Here is a 17,266-nt window from a genome sequence, read left to right as displayed (position 1 = left end):
CAATCACTATTGCAGAGTGATTGTCTTAGATTAGGTTGTTTTCCTTGTTCTATAAGGTCTTATATTATATCTCCTAGTAGTAATGTAGGTCAATTTTCTTTTGGTTTTCTATAAATGCTATCCAATGTTTGCATACTGTTGTAGATAAAAATAATAATGCAGGCTAGGGTTATAGCTCCATTGGTAGAGTGCTTGCCTTGCATGCACAAGGCCTGGGTTCTGGGTTCAATCCCCAGTACCACACACACACACACACACACACACACACACACACACGCAAAAAGAAATGGCTATAGGGCATTTTTTATTTTTTGCAAAAAAAATATTATTAAGTACCTTACCTCATATCCCTTATGAAATCAAACTAATTCTCTTCTAGATAATAAAAACTTAGGAGCAAACATTACTCTTATAATTTCTTGTTGTCAGAATCATAACAGAAAACCCAAATAGATTCATGTACTCAAATTTTGAACTTCAAAAGTAAACAAGGTAAATTTTAAAAAGGAGAGAGAAGCTTGAAAAAACTATGGACAGAATATGTAATGAAAAAGAATGACTAATGAAAAAGAATGTCTAATGATGATGATTATTATAAAACAATAAGACAGAGACCAACACTTTCCTAGACAAATGAATAGGCACTACTGTAAATAAAAAAATAAAAAGGACTAGCGAATACATTAAAATGCAAAATTTGCAAATAATCAAAAAAGGCTACTAAATATAATAGTTTTATATATCAAGTTAATAAATTTTAGAAGAATTAGTAATATGTGATAGGAATGAGAGTGTGGGGAATTGAGCATGTTTCTAAGTTGAGCCTATTTATATTCATCTCAGAAGCACATGATTCAGTATCCCATTTCTGGAGGGGGTATCAAAAAAATTGTTCAAAAATTTAAAGCATGCATATCACTTAATTCTACAGTTCTGTTTCTAGCAAGTAATTTAAGAAAAGAACCAGGTGAAGATTCCCCAACCTCATAATGACAAAGATGTTCATTGTATAACTCTCATCTGTTAATGGGAATAAACCCGTACGTAGATTGATATGGGATAAGTTAAATAAATTATACCTTATCTATGTAATGGAATTTTATGAAATCACTAAAAAGCTGTAAGAAGTTCTGCAAAAATTAAACAAAAATTAAAACAAAAAGATTCATGCAGATTACAAAAGAATTTAAGTAATCTGGCATGAATACATGTATATATGTTTTTGCAAAGTCTAATTTTATATATGATAGAGTGGATTGGGAATATACCTTATAAATTTATTCTATCATTTCAATATTTGTGATAAAATAAAAACATTAAAATTTGAGTTGCCACTTCACATATCTAAGTTCTCATATGAGCATTGAAATTAGCTGTGTCTGTTTGTTTGCATGTTTTAATTTAAGGGAAATATCTTTTGAGAATATATCTATGACATATTATTATTGACCTAATGATACTATGATTTAGCATATGTTAGGAACTACAACTTAAAGTGATTAATGTATCTTGAGAATTACAATGTAAAGTTATTAAAGTTTTTTTCATGTTTTGAGCAGATCTTTAAGATTTTCTAACTCTCCTTGCACTAAACATTAATTATGTGCTGTAGTTAGAAGTTATTGAAACTATAAGAATAATTCACAAAATCCATTCCTCCAGAAACCTGTAGATAGTTATCATAGTAATAAGTAATTCAATAATTTGTTAATATGGTAAAATGAAGTCCCAAAGAGTTTGTAATAGTACATTATAATTATACATAAAGGTGGAATTCATTGTGACATACTTGTATACACACATAGTATAATATGATCTGTCTCAGAACTTTGAGAGTTCAGTGAGGGATGAGTGGATGGGAAGAATTTCTGTAGAAGGTAGAAGTGATCTTTAGTGTGCCAGTTTCTATTAGCAGGGAGACCTGGGATGTAACCTGAGTCATCTTGATTAGATATGGGAGGCATTCTGGAGTTTTCTCAGGTGCCTCTGGCTGCAAATATATGAATTACACTCTGAGTGAAGTCCTGACATAGTGTTATGAGCATGACCCTGTGAGAGCATTGGTTGAGAGTGGAAGTGGCTTATCAAGAGTCACTACTGGTTTAAAAAATGTCAAGGGACGGTGAAGGAGGTGTTGGAAAAATTCTCTATAGTTTTTCATTACATGAAAAAAGCAGAACAATTAAGAAAGGAAAATTTAAAAACAAACAAGAGCAAAGTGGAGTGTTTAGAGACATTGACTCCCAGAAAAGAACTTGGAAAGAAAAGGAGACTATTTTTAACGTTCCCAGTTCTTGACTTGAATTCTCTTTCAAGACAATGTTTTCCTAGAAACGAAAAGAAGACTGAGTGCAGCATCTCAGCATTAGCCCCAGGGTACAGATACATTTTTCAGGGCAGTTGCATTGAAAAAGAAGATTTTTCCTTGATAAGACTGGAGGAAGCACTTCCCTTTCTTGGAGGGAGCATTCTGCTCATTCTGCTTTTTGGAGTTAGAAATGCATTCCACAAGACAGATCACAAATAAAAATCTATAGCTACTATTTGGATGGTGGGATCCAAGTACACAGGAACCTGGATTTTACCCTGAAAAGGAGAAAAGGAGTAAACTCTTGATTTATCAAGATTCATCTCTTGAACTTCATAAAAAGCAAACCTGTAAGCAAATTTAAGTGACTGCAGAAAAATAAATATTTATAACAAATCTGAGTGTGTAGTAGTTCACATTTATACCTGTTCCCGTGTATTTTTTTCCTCTCCCCTCTACACATGACCTCTGCTGCAAGACATATACATGTGATCAATCAGCCCCATGTACATTTCTCCTTTATCTCATGCTGTTTGGAACATGATTCCCATGCAGCAGCAAATCAACCTTTCTTGTCAATCCTGAGGATCCCTTACACCTCCTCATCTCCAAGACTCAGCATGCACTTCTTTCTAAATATCCTTTCCCTCTTTTACCTTCAATCTCCTCAACCCATTGACCCAACCCTAACGAGTACCTCTTCAGTAAACTTTCCCATACATTCTTGGATAAAATGAGGTGCTCTGTTATGTTGCTCTTCCCCTTAGTCTATGTACTTATTATAATAATCAAAATATCTGTTATCTTTATTTGTTTACATGTTAACATCTCATGCCAAAAGTTGCCGAAGTAAAATAAAATATTATGGATAAACTTTTATCTATTCAAAAATTTTACTGATATATAGGAAATCAGCCACAAGGGAAGGATGTTAATTGAGTTACTAGGGGTCCCCCAGAAGGCTACCCAAAGACAAAAATTCCAGTGAATGAAGCTCATTGAGAAAGTGAAGGAAAGATTAGCACAGATGTAAGAGAGTGAGAAGCCGATGAAGCAGCCAGGGCAAGATGCCTCTGGCTGAAGGGAGAGCAGTTCCTCTGGTAATGGGTAACTAACCCAGGACTGGATACAAAATAAACTAAGGACACTATCCATGAAAATTAATGCCTGGGAAAGGGAGAGTTCCCCTTCCCTCACCTTTCCAGCCAGCTGGTTTCCGGGAACCTAATTAGCACCATTCACTCCTACCTTTTAGATTGGCCAGGACTTTCCCTAGGAGCTAAGCACTTTCCTTTGAAGTGTAAATACCCTGTGAAGGCTCCAGGCCAAAAGCCTTGGCTAGAGGAGCAAGTCTCATTTATCAAACTCTGCTTAGGTAAGCATGCTTCCTGCCTGAAAACGTTACACACAATCATAAATCACTTTTGAAACCTTGTCAACCATGTGTCGTTTTAGACTAGAAAATTTATGACACTAGATAGCCTATAAATGTTGTGAAAAACTGGTAAGGGGCGCTCAGAATCTGGAGCTGATCTCCTCTGGGCCTGCTGGTGTAAAATAAAGTTTGGTTTCTCCCACTCTTTGAGCACACTTTGCCGCTACTTACCTGATTCCTGCAACACTCCTACAGGGGAAAGGGGCAACCAGTGAAAGGCACAGACCTTAGAGTCATCCCTTCTACTTGGTAACAGAGCTAGAGAATTTATACACCAACTCCTGTCATTCATTGGATAAGAGCCACTGCCAAGAGCTATCAACTCTGCAGATCTAGATGTAAAAGCAAGACCTTGGGGAAAACGTTTCATTGCTGGCAGTTGGAGATCAAGCCAGTGTGCACGGAAGCAAGAAGAGCAAGAGTATAAGACAGAGTATGAGCCCTGACAGCTGTTACCAGGGGCCTGAACCACACTGACATGGCTCCATACAGACTGTGTGCACGTTAGGGAATGTGAGCTGACACAAGACAGCAGTCAGAGGGACAGATTTTTTCAATGGTCCAGACATGAGGAATATTAGAAATGGGAACTCCTGAATTCTATTATTGCCACTAGGTTTTCTAGACTCACCCTTTCCCTTTGCCCAGTTCTGTTTTCAACAACCTTCTTGAGTGTTTTCTAGTCACTAATCTTGTGGTCAGGAGTTTTTGAGACTCTGAAAGGCAAATCTTCTCTGTATGGCTTCCACATGGAAGGCCCAGGAGACAGGTATGCAGGATCCAAGTCTGGAAAAGGATAAAAGGGATGCTCAGCTTCAGATAAGGAAGAAAGAATGGGGGAGACACAAAATGAGTCAGAGCTCAGCCTGAGCTTTGTGGGACTTGGGGAAAAAGGCAAAGTCACAAATGCCAAGTCCTAGTCAGGAGGCCCAAACCAGTGAGTAGATCTCAATCCAAGGGATTGAGAGTGAGAAATGGTTTCAGTGTTTAGGATCTATAAGGAAACAATAGATTAGGCCTGGGAATCTGGGAAATTGGCCATATATTAAAACTTATTCTGTTGGAATTCTGGAGAATGAACTGACCAACCCAGGAAGCCTATAGGTAAATGAGGCAGATTTAAATTAGAATGCTGACATCTGATTGCTATTTCTTTAGTTAACAGAGAGCATTAATTCAAAAGATTATGATATCCAGAAAACGTTTCCTTTACTTAGAAATATTCATCAACATTATCTCTAATTATTTAATATAATTTGCTTTAGAAATCTGTATAGCATTGAAATGTATGAAGATCTAAAATATCATCTACAGAATTAATGGCCAATAAAATCTTAAGAAAACATTTGCAACATTGGGCAAAGCATTAATATTAGTAAAAATAAAAATGATATATTTTGATATTCTGATCACAAGAAAAGAAAACTATAACTAGCAAAGGAAATGTATATGTTAAATTATTATGTACAAGAATCATTCTACTTTGGATATGTACATAAAAGCATCATGTTGTACATCCTTTAAAAACCTATAAATAAAACACTTAAAATTCCAAAATAAAGTCTATAAAGTAGTACAATTCACTGCTCAATAGAAAAAGAAACAAGTTGTTTATATGTGTATGAAATATATTCATTCTGTTTATAGTCCCATAAATATATTCCAAAACATATTACCTTTCCTTGTTCTACACAAAAGCAAATGTTAAAATAATCCAATTTTGTGTTAATTTCAAATTAAAGGGAATGTGCGTGTTCATGTATGTTAAAAATTAAAATTATTTCAATTTTTTTTTAAATAGTGCAAGTTCTGGCAAATAAGAAACTTTTATTTATTTTTATGTGGTGCTGAGGATCGAACCCGGCTCCTGCCCATGTAGGCAAGCACTCTACCACTGAGCCACAATCCCAGCCCCAATATTTCAAATTTTCTAGAACAGATTTTAAAAGTAAGAAATTTTCTAATATAAGTTATACATTAATATTAAAAAGACAATTTAAAAATTTCCAAGAATCATTTGCCAGAAAAATCGTATTAAAGCCTAACATGAACCCTGCTCTGGAATTCTAAGAGAAAAAGAAAATGCGTCAAAGCTGAATGGAGTCATATATTGGAATTTCTACATTCTGAAGATTTTTTCTACATTTTATTTTAAAAACACCCTTCCAATAATTCTCGCTAAAAACAAATAAACCTTAAAAGGAACTACTTTTGGTCTGTACTTACACACCCCTTATTTGATTCCATGAGGAAAACACTTTGTACTCTACTTTTCCAAACAGAATGATTAAAATTAAACCTGTAACATTCCATATAATGAACTAAGAGTCTGAATTTTATTTCTTTGACACAAATTAGTGTACAAAGGAACAAAGGGCATATCTGAAGGAGTTTTAGTGGCAGTCAACTTGAGAATCATTAATAAGCAGTTCTCATAAAAATGGAAATATACTGTCCAATAATTAACAAGAGCAAACAATATGGCTTTCAAATTCTGAACAAAGTTTTTTCAGGACAGGTATAATTTCCATTTCAGGAAAAGATCATATTCATCAGAAAATTAGGAGGGCATTAATTGGGTTTTGACATAAATATAAATATTTAAAAGTTTCTTATTTGCCAGAACTTGCACTATGGGGATTCAGTCTCAGGGGGCTTAGGTATTCAAAATCATTAGGTTACTTTCCTGAGGGGATAGAGGGCTCTTGGCATTGCCCTGGCTTTGTTAAGTCAGGATAAGAATGCTAATAAAGGGGCATTCAGTCATGTGAAACAGATCATTCTTTTTGAAGAGAAGCACTTCTTAGATGTGAGGAACTGGGCAAAGCAGATAAATATTTTAAAAATATTAGTAAATAACCTTTTCCATAATAATGAAAGTTGGTTGCTTGTAAGTTAGAAAGGAAATAATTTTATGAGATGAGGATATGATTCAGTTTCCAAACATGAAAATAAGGATTTGTAAGTACAAAGAAAAAGGGACAAAGTGTACTAACAATTATTGACCTATTTTATATCTTTTTGGTTGTTGTTGAGATTTTCAAAAACTGGAATAATAAACTTGGCTGTAGAGGATGACAGTTTTCCCACGTATGAAAACAGAAAGTCATGAGCGGCGATCTGACCTCTCCTTCAGCAGTCCAGCTGTGCTATGAGAACTTGAACACGTCCTGTATCAAAACTCCCTACTCTCCAGGCCCCCGCCTGATTCTGTATGCAGTGTTTGGCTTTGGGGTTGTGCTGGCTGTTTTTGGAAACCTGCTGGTGATGATTTCAATTCTTCATTTCAAGCAATTGTATTCTCCAGCCAATTTTTTGGTTGCCTCTTTGGCCTGTGCTGACTTCTTGGTAGGAGTGACTGTGATGCCCTTCAGCATGGTCAGGTCAGTGGAGAGCTGCTGGTATTTTGGGGACAGCTACTGTAAATTCCACTCTTGTTTCGAGGGGTCATTCTGTTATGCTTCTATCTACCACTTGTGCTTCATCTCCATTGACAGATACATGGCCGTTACAGACCCTCTGATCTATCCAACCAAGTTCACTGCATCTGTTTCTGGCATCTGTATTGCCTTCTCCTGGCTCTTTTCAATTATTTACAGCTTTTCCCTTCTCTATACTGGGGCAAATGAAGTTGGGCTGGAGGAGCTAGTAAGTGCTCTCACCTGTGTGGGAGGCTGTCAAATTGCAGTGAATCAGAGTTGGGTTTTGATAGATTTTCTATTATTTTTTGTGCCCATGCTTGTGATGGTAACAGTTTACTCCAAGATTTTCCTCATCGCTAAACAACAGGCTAGGAAAATTGAAAGCATGAGCAATGAAACAGCAAAATCATCAGAGAGCTACAAAGACAGAGTGGCCAAGAGGGAGAGAAAAGCAGCCAAAACGCTGGGAATCGCAGTGATAGCATTTCTGATATCGTGGTTACCGTACTTCATTGATTCCATCATCGATGCCTTCCTGGGTTTCATCACACCCACGTATGTTTATGAAATATTAGTTTGGATTGCCTACTATAACTCAGCAATGAATCCCTTGATTTATGCTTTCTTTTATCCTTGGTTTCGAAAAGCCATCAAACTAATTGTCACTGGTGAAGTCTTGAGAGAGAATTCCTCAATAATAAACTTGTCTCTTGAGTAGCTTCTTATTTTAAATTAGGAGAATCAAAAAGAGACTCACTTCAGATACATCGTGGGGAAAAGAACTGGTCATACATGTGCAAGATTTCCAAATGTGAAATAACTAAATTATGCTTCAATTTGATCTGAACACTTAAATTCGTGTGCAATGGTCTTTGATAAATATAACATTAAAACCCAATTGTATTGCAAATAGCATGACCTCAGAGCCAGAAACATCTGAAATCCAACAGCAACTCTGCCATTTATCTCTGTGATCTTGAGATACTTAGTTTTTTTTTTGAAGATTCTTTCTACATTTTATTTTAAAAACACCTTTCCAATAATTCTTACTAAAAACAAATAAACCTTAAAAGGAACTACTTTGGGTTTGTACTTACACATCCCTTATTTGATTCCACAGGAAAAACACCTTGTACTCTACTTTTCCAAATCAGAATGATTAAAATTAAACCTGTAACATTCCATGTAATGAACCAAGATTCTGAATTTTATTTCTTTGACACAAATTAGTGTACAAAAGAATAAAGGACATATCTGAAGGAGTTTAGTAAGCCTTTCCTTGTAGTATCCTTGAGAAAATTTAGGAGAATAAATATGAATGAACTATTGAAATGTATTTTTAAATTCTAAATTCTGGCATTTATTTCTTTATATTAGTTTTAAATCCTGGACATATCGTTTCTCCATTCTTCCATGTCAATTTCCTTTAAAAAAGTGAATGCAACTAAGAGAAACTTAGGTGCTGGCTCTTCGCTCAGAGAGGTCCAAGGGAGTCTACACAATCTGTTATTCAGGTTTGTGGGTCTGAAAGTTCAATTTAAGAGCCATGAAAAATAAATGAAGAAATATATTAATTGTAGTACCATTCAATATTTTAAAATGGGAAAGAATAATAGCATTATAAATACCATTTGTCTACAACTTTACTAACTGTGGATTGTGTATTTACTTCCAGGGAGTCAGAGAGTAAGTGAGAAAGAAGAGTGAGTCTCAGACTGCAGTCAGGTTGCTTGGAGCTATCTGGAGCACAAAATTTTCATATAAATTATTTCAGAGGAACAATACTATGTTATAAGGAAAAGTACAAAGTTCTATTAAGAGATGTAGATGTGGGAGGGAATAATTTATTTGTTGTGATTCAACATTTGAACATCTAAATTTCTATTCATCTACACTTCTATATTAAAAATCACTGTTTTTATTGCAAAGGATTATTTTCCTTTAAGGCTCCTAGGGGCCATTCAGATAAACTCTAAGTACTAAAGCAGAATTGGCCCACAAAAATTAACCAAAATTGTGATTTTTGTTATTTCATACTCTTAAATCATTTGGTTCCCTTGTTCCTCTTCTCCCCAACAAATCCATTCATTCACCTAAGCCTCATTGAGATTACAAATTGCCTTTAACTTTTCTCCATGGACACTAGTGCATTAGTATGAATAATAATATGATTATGTTTGCAAAATGTGTGCACCTTTAGTAACTCATATATTTAACAGTAACTTGGTAATTTTCCTTTTTCATGTATAAAAGTTTAAAACAAATGAGATTCTGGATGCATTTTTAGCTTCCCACTTTTTAGAAGCCAGGTTGTTCATCCTGTCATGTTATTTTCTGCATTTTAATGATCCAATGTGCATATTCATTTCCCTAAAAAAATCTGTTCCTTAGGAGATTGTCTTTTATTGTTCCTCTTTATGCCTCTAGCAGGGACTCTCCACTATATATGGAATGTAATAGTTGATCAATAAATGTTGACTGAATAAATATGTGTGCATTTCCTTTAAATATAGAAATACACACACACACACACACACACACACACTTACACCACGATTGGAACCCAAGGGTGCTTAATCATTGAACCACATCCCAGCCCTTTTTCTTCCTTCCTTCCTTTCTTTTTTTATTATTTTTATTTTGAAACAGAGTCTTGCTAAGTTGCTTAGAGCCTCACTAAATTGCTGAGACTGGCTTTGAACTTGCAATCCTCCTGCTTCAGCCTCCTGAGATACTGGGATCAAAGTCATGTGCCACCATGCCAAGCTATATACAGAAATATTTTGATGAGTTCATATAAGAATGTGCATGTTTGGGCTGGGGAGATAGCTCAGTGGTAAAGCACCTGCCTAGCATACATGAGGCTTGAGTTCAATCCCTATCACCACATAAAAAAAAAAACAACAATAAAAAATGATATTTAAAAAAAAGAATGTGTATGTCCACATTGAGTGAATATGATTATGAATGGATCATTATACACAAAGGTACTTATCCGACACTACTGTGGACATGCTACGTGTTAATTTTGTGGTATTTGTGAGTCTGGCTGTCCATGGGACTAGGATTGGGCCTTGTAAGGATAGCCTGTTGGTTATCCCTCTTTGGAACCAACAACAAGTCAAAGTGCAATTTCTTTATGAGGATTGCCTCAATGTTCCTCTCTTAAATGGGTTGGCCTGGTTCTATAGATCCATGGCTATCTCTTCCACACTCTACTATACACATATACTAAATTTTATTTCTGAATTACCTATGGAGGATTTTATGGTAATTCTATTAAAATTATAATTTTAACTGGAAATAGAACTCTAGTTCAAAAAGAAATCCCTCAGAACTTGAAAACCATTTCTCCATTGCCTTCTAGGAACTAGTGGGATACTGAGAAATTTGATAGTCATTTTCCATCTTAAAACAACTGTCTTTCTCTGGCCACTGAGCCTACTTTTAGGTCCACTCCTTTTAGCTTCCCCATAGAAAAGAAAATATGTGGCACTTGCCTTTCTGTGATGGCAGACACTTTGAAGTGAAATCTTAGACCTTTCTTTAACCCAGAAGAAACTTTCTCCAGAATTGCTTTTATTATATTCATTCCTTTCTTCTCTTTGGTGGCTCTTTTTGTAACTTGGAACTTTGGTCTAAATCAATTGAGAGGTAAAAGAAAGAATAGCCTCGAGATTGTGTGTATGTGTGTGTGTGTGTGTGTGTGTTTGTGTGTGTTCACACACGTGCATGCACAGGCTGTGTAATTCTCTGGTTTTCTAATTGGTTTGATCCCATCTGCTTTCTATTGGGGGGGCATTTCAATGGAATTTCAGAAGTAATATAACTAAAACTACATGCTCAATTTGTTCAACAGGGGTGATCTTCAGACGATATATAAAAATACAACCATTCCACAGTTAAAATTTTGGAATGCTTAAATGGCTGTTTATAGGACAAAGATACATATTTACTTTGAAAGTAGCTATTGCTATGGTGTGAGCCACCATGCAAGCTCCCCTCACACCTCCCAAGACTTTTCATGATCCACAAAAGCAAGACCAATATTAGGCAAAGGAAGGCATCTTCAGGGCATGTCCACCTCTGAGAGGAGCCTCCTTTCTGACAGATCATGGCCCACATCTTGCAAGACTGTATTTTCAGTGTTTGCATATCAAGTCTGAATGTTGATCCATAAATTAAGTGGTCACATTTTGAAGGGGACTTGCTCAACAATAAATTTATTTTTGATCATGTTATCTTAAATGGGGGAAATTGAATAATGGACTCAGAATTAACACATTATTATTTAATTATTATTTATTCATTATTACCTTCTAAAATTAAATGAGGTCTCTTTTCTTCATGCAGTCACCCTCCAGGATAGAGCAGAAATGGAATAGAGAACATCAACAATGGTACAGAAGTTTTAAATCATACCCCATAGTGTGGTAGCCTTGAAGAACCAAGCTCTCAATGTACAAATGTAGGCTCTGTGATGAGGTACATCTTTGGGGGAAGCTTGCATACCACACAGATCCCTGATGGGGTAAGCCTCCTGGGATCACTTCCAACTCCTGTTTTGAGTCTGTCCATGAGAAGAAACCTTATGACTTTTGCATCAGGGATCATTCTGTCCAGGGAACCACTCCATTGAAGAGAGTACTAGTAAGATGATTCAAGTTTAACTCCCTGTTTAGCTTTCCTTATTCATTCATCTCACTGTGCTGCCCTGTGCTCATTTTGAGCAGAAGGAAGATAGAATTGCAGATATGGTGGGAGAAGAAGTGGGCTGATGAGGAGAGAAGCCTATGCTGTCACTGTCCAGGAGGTAAAGGAGCTGGAGTTCTTGTGGCTTAGAGAACACATGGGAGGGAGAAGGGAACCCTTCCTGCAATTGCTCTATTTCAAGGTACACCAAGTGTCTGTGACACATCCCATAGGAATTGGTAAAGAAAATGCAAGTTTTGAGGAGAGTGACCATGAGCCTCAGGTAACTGGGGAGTGAGAATGCTCCTGCAGAGATTATTGAAGAATTTAGGTTTGCACTGCATGAGAGTGTCATGATCTGGACGTTCAATATACAGAAACCATGCCCACAAAGTGAATGTTAGAAGCAGACCAAATTTGGTATAAAATTATGTGGTCCTTTCCCCCCCCCCCGCCTACTTTCTCTGAGGAATAGATACAGAAAAGTGGGGGGTAAGGGATGAGGGACAAGAAATTAAAAAGCAGGTATTTCCTTTTCCTAAAATCAAGCCCTTTAAGCTCATACCTGCTTCCTGGAGGCAGGGAGGACAGGAATATTCAAGTAGGTATAGGTTGAGGTTTTAAATTGGATTGTCCTGAAACTGAAATTTTCAACACTCAAAGTGACTGGACCATTATGAGTCATACCTGAGGTATAAACAAAAGAACATGGGAGGCTGTTATCACAGAAAATGTGATTGCTTCTTGTTCGTCATCATACTCAAAGTAGTCCATAAGCAGTTAATGAATATTTAACTCATCAAACCCAAATGGATTATATAGCGAATCAAATTAATTCAGTGATAATGCTCACTTGTTGAATGGCTTAGATAATTACTGAAATGAATTAATTGCATATAAACAATGCCCATCACTCCTCGTTTATTGTTTAGCGCTTTGGCCCAACTGTTTGTTTGGTGACCTGTAGACTTTAATCCATAGAGACAGGGTACAGATCATTTCTCTCCTCTTCCTCTCATTAATAGTCTTCTGAGTTTGGGCACTGCCATGACTACAGGGCATCATTATCACATTTTTCTCTTTCTTTGGTCATAATGAGGGAGTTTCACACTCTCAGTCACTGGGGAGGAAGTCAAGTTAGTGGGCTTTTATTTTTGAAATGTCTTTGAGGATTTCACAACACACAAGCTAAAGGTCAATGTAAAAATGACACTGAAAACTTCAGCTGATGCAAGACCACCTAAAATTTGCCTGCAAATGCCTTGGGTATTAGAATCTTAACTTCCTGAAGATGGTCTTACAACCAACACCAGAAGAGTCAGATACGTACAAGAATTTTAGAGGCTTTGGAAAAGAACTTCTAATCCCATCCCACCTCAGTATTGGGTGAAGTGCTTTTTATTGACTAAGTGCCAATGTGGAAATGCCAATTGAATTAGATTCCTGTATCAAGTTTAGATGATACAGTAAAAACATACAAATATTGAAGAAACGTGTTTGTTTAATGCTATTTTTGGTGACTCCTTTGATTGTATCTGCCTGTCTTTGGCTTACTATACTCACAAGCTATTGTCTTTCTCCCTTAAAGTGCTTATCACCATTTGAATTCATAAATCCATCTCTATACTTACTAGCTTCATGTTTCTTATCCTCTCAAGACCTAAAACATCATAAGAATAGGCATCATATGTGTTTGGGCCACTATTTTATACCAACCTAAGGGATTCACTAAATATATTTTCAATACAGGAATTCATTAATAAATATATCTCAGAAGGTTGGAGGGAGGCATAAAGTTATGATGACATTAAATGCCAAAAAACCTATGGGACAACTCCCCACACCGAAATATCTTCAAATTTAAATGTCAATACAGATTATGTTGAGAAAAACCTCACATCGGGTTGTGTCTACTAAGCAATCGACATCAATTCACCAAAAAAAAAAAAAAGACACTCAGAAAGAATTAGGAGAAATCTGAAAGAATATTTGGTTAATAACACTAATTTTATTCATTAGTAATCAGATGGCCAGTTGGATTACTAAAAATATGCCTCTTATTTGGGTCTAGGAATACAGCTCAGTTGGTAGGGTGCTTGCTTGGCATGCACAAGGCCCTGGGTTCAATCTCCAGTATCACAAAAAAAAAAAAAAAGAAAGAAAGAAAAAAAATACCTTTTGCTTTTTATAATGTGAAAAGCAAGTTCACAAATATCTCTCAACCAGCCCTGCACTGCCAAGGTCTTGAATTCTTCCTCAGGAAGACTGAAGATTGCTTTTCCTTGCTCTTCAATGTTCCACCGTCCCAGGGTTGAAACAATTCCTAAGGAATTCATTTCTACATTCTCACTTCTTCCTGCTCATTACTCCTTTGTGTGTGTGTGTTTTGCTGGGGATTGATCCCAGGGCCTCACATATGCTAGGTAAGTGCTCTTTCATTGAGTGACATACCCAGTCCTTATTTCTCATTATTCCTTTTTATGACACTTCTTTATCACTGGGCAGAAAGACCAATCACCAGGAACCACAGCTGAATGTGTAGTGATAAGGTTCACTGCCTATTTGTCACATAGATGGATAGACATTACAGATGTGCTTCAGGTGACAAGGTCCTGAGAGAAGAGCTGACTTCCTACCAGCATCTCAGGAATGTTCACGTGTCTAAATCTTTAATGGTTTGAAGTAATATATTTCATCAATCTCAAGTTTCCCCCACTGCATCTTATCTTTCGGATTGTTGGTAGATATTGCAAATGCAGAAATGATTCTTGACAGGATAGAAAGAGCCAACTTGAACTTTAAAGTTTGTACCTTATTATATCTTTGCAACAAAAATCCAATGTACAAAAATCTTAGTAACAAAAAATTCAAGGTACAAAGATCCAGTAAGGTGGCTAGGTCATGGTTGGGAACACCCCTATTCAAGTCTATACATGAAGGAAAAAAAATCTTTGGCCCCAAATACATAATGTCAATTAAATTTAATGTAGAATAGAGACTTGTTTTGTAAAATAACTTTCCTAATAACCACTTGGAAATAGCCTTCTAGTTCACACCTTGTACCACAGGGATTCTGTTGAGGGAGTTCCCATTGAAGGTGTCTGTTTAGCTGGAAGGACTGAACCTTTACACAATGATGCAAGACATTCAACATGGAAATAAATCTGGAGAAGATGATCCATCAACTCTAATCACATTTATTAGTGACTGTTGCTCAGAAGAACTGTAGAGGTAAAAATAAAATGTAAGACAAAAATTATGAGTAAAAGCGAATTTTATCAAATTAAGGAAAAGAAACATTGGCTGCTTGAAATCAACCCTCAGTAATCTTTTACAATATTATTTTTTGGACTTTATTATTTTCTAGAAAGTGTTTAGAATTTATAATACAAATGGAAAATTATTGTAGGGATGATATCTGATAATTTTCTGTTGTATTGGTGCATGTAGGATCAGAATAATACATTCTTGACAATCAGAGGTGAAGCTTTTGCACATGCAAGCAGCAGCACCAATGAGCAGCAACTCATCCCCACCTGTAGCTCTGCTGCTTTGCTATGAGAACCTGAATGGGTCCTGTCTTAAAACTCCCTACTCGCCAGGGCCCCGGGTGATTCTCTATGCAGTGTTTGGCTTTGGGGCTGTGCTGGCTGTGCTGGGAAACCTGCTGGTGATGACTTCCATTCTCCACTTCAAGCAGCTGCACTCTCCAACCAATTTCCTCATCGCCTCTCTGGCCTGTGCTGACTTTTTGGTGGGAGTGACCGTGATGCCCTTCAGCATGGTCAGGTCCGTGGAGAGCTGCTGGTACTTTGGCCGAAGTTTCTGCACTTTTCACACTTGCTGTGATGTGGCGTTTTGCTACTCTTCTCTCTTCCACCTGTGCTTCATCTCCATTGACAGGTATATTGCTGTTACCGACCCTCTGGTCTATCCCACCAAATTCACAGTATCTGTGTCAGGGATTTGCATCTGCATCTCCTGGATCCTGCCCCTGGTGTACAGTGGTGCCGTGTTCTACACAGGTGTCTATGATGACGGTCTGGAAGAATTATCCAATGCCCTCAACTGCATAGGAGGTTGTCAGGTAGTTGTCAATCAAAACTGGGTTTTGATAGATTTTCTTTCTTTCTTTATACCTACGATTGTTATGATAATTCTGTACGGTAATATTTTTCTTGTGGCTAGACAGCAGGCTAAAAAGATTGAAAATGTTAGTGGCAAAGCAGAATCATCTTCAGAAAGTTACAAAGCCAGAGTGGCCAAGAGAGAGAGAAAAGCAGCCAAAACCTTGGGGATCACTGTGATAGCATTTATGATCTCATGGTTACCATATAGCATTGATTCATTAGTTGATGCTTTTATGGGATTTATCACTCCTGCCTATATTTATGAGATCTGTGTTTGGTGTGCTTATTATAACTCAGCCATGAATCCTTTGATTTATGCTTTATTTTACCCATGGTTTAAGAAAGCTATTAAAGTTATTATTAGTGGTCAGATCTTAAGGAACAGTTCGGCAACCATGAATTTGTTCTCTGATCAAATGTAAGCAATTGGGTTGAAGAAGTAGAAGATTTCATTTAAAAAATTATTGTGCATTATAATTATACATATTAATTGGATTTGTTGTTACACATTCATAGATTCATAGAACATAATTTGTTCAATTTCATTCTCTAGTATGTAGATATCTTTAAGTTATCCAAATGAAGACTGTGGTAGCATGCTTGTCTAGCATACATGAAGCCTTGGGTTCAAACCCCAGCATCATAAAAATAAAAAATAAAACCCAAATGAAGTATTTTAAAAACTCAAGAAAGACTACTGATGAATACAAATAAATTGCTCTTAAAATAGATAGGATATGCCCATGTTTTCAGTCATGTTAAGATGTCTCTGCCACTTCTCCAAAAATATCAATTTGACTATTAAATACCAAGTTATTATTTAATTGCTCAGAGCTCAACATATCTCATCCCTGAGGAAACTTCCCTCCCTTCTCTTTTCCTTCAAGTTACAGAATTTCTGTTTGTTGTGGTATGTTCCCTGAAAATATCTTTGTTCTCCTTTGATTCCCTTTCTTTTTCTCCTTACAAAGTTTGCTACTTGATCTTAGCCTGTTAAAAATTTCACGCATGAATAGCCTTTCTGGGTTCTTGTTCTCTTTTACCTTTTTTTTTTAAAAAATAATTTTTACCAAAGGAGCCTCTTGGATAGCTGCTTAATCTATTCAGTCTAATGGGAGATCTCAGGTGTGGGGGCAATTTTCAAATATAGACATCTTCTTGACCAGATTGTTGTGATTGTCTAACAAATTACTATCCTTCTGTGTCATCATATTCCCTCCCAAAGTAGGAGGCAAAAGCTCCCATGGTTACCAGAATGGTGTTAGGGTGATCATGTGGC

The 17,266-nt window shown here is 36.5% G+C and overlaps 2 protein-coding genes across 2 annotated transcripts; both read left to right on the top strand.

Annotated features, from left to right (window-relative positions):
* Positions 1-6,810: 6,810 nt before the first annotated feature.
* On the top strand, positions 6,811-7,883 carry LOC114095320 (trace amine-associated receptor 7a). The gene has a single exon (XM_027938519.1). The coding sequence runs from the start codon at positions 6,852-6,854 to the stop codon at positions 7,881-7,883; it is 1,032 nt and encodes a 343-aa protein (XP_027794320.1). The 5' UTR covers positions 6,811-6,851.
* A 7,488-nt stretch (positions 7,884-15,371) lies between these two features.
* On the top strand, positions 15,372-16,409 carry Taar6 (trace amine associated receptor 6). The gene has a single exon (XM_027938515.1). The coding sequence runs from the start codon at positions 15,372-15,374 to the stop codon at positions 16,407-16,409; it is 1,038 nt and encodes a 345-aa protein (XP_027794316.1).
* Positions 16,410-17,266: the final 857 nt, after the last annotated feature.

The sequence above is a fragment of the Marmota flaviventris genome, chromosome 6 (assembly GCF_047511675.1).
Source record: "Marmota flaviventris isolate mMarFla1 chromosome 6, mMarFla1.hap1, whole genome shotgun sequence".
NCBI lineage: Eukaryota > Metazoa > Chordata > Mammalia > Rodentia > Sciuridae > Marmota > Marmota flaviventris.
This window is presented reverse-complemented; position numbering and strand designations above follow the sequence as displayed.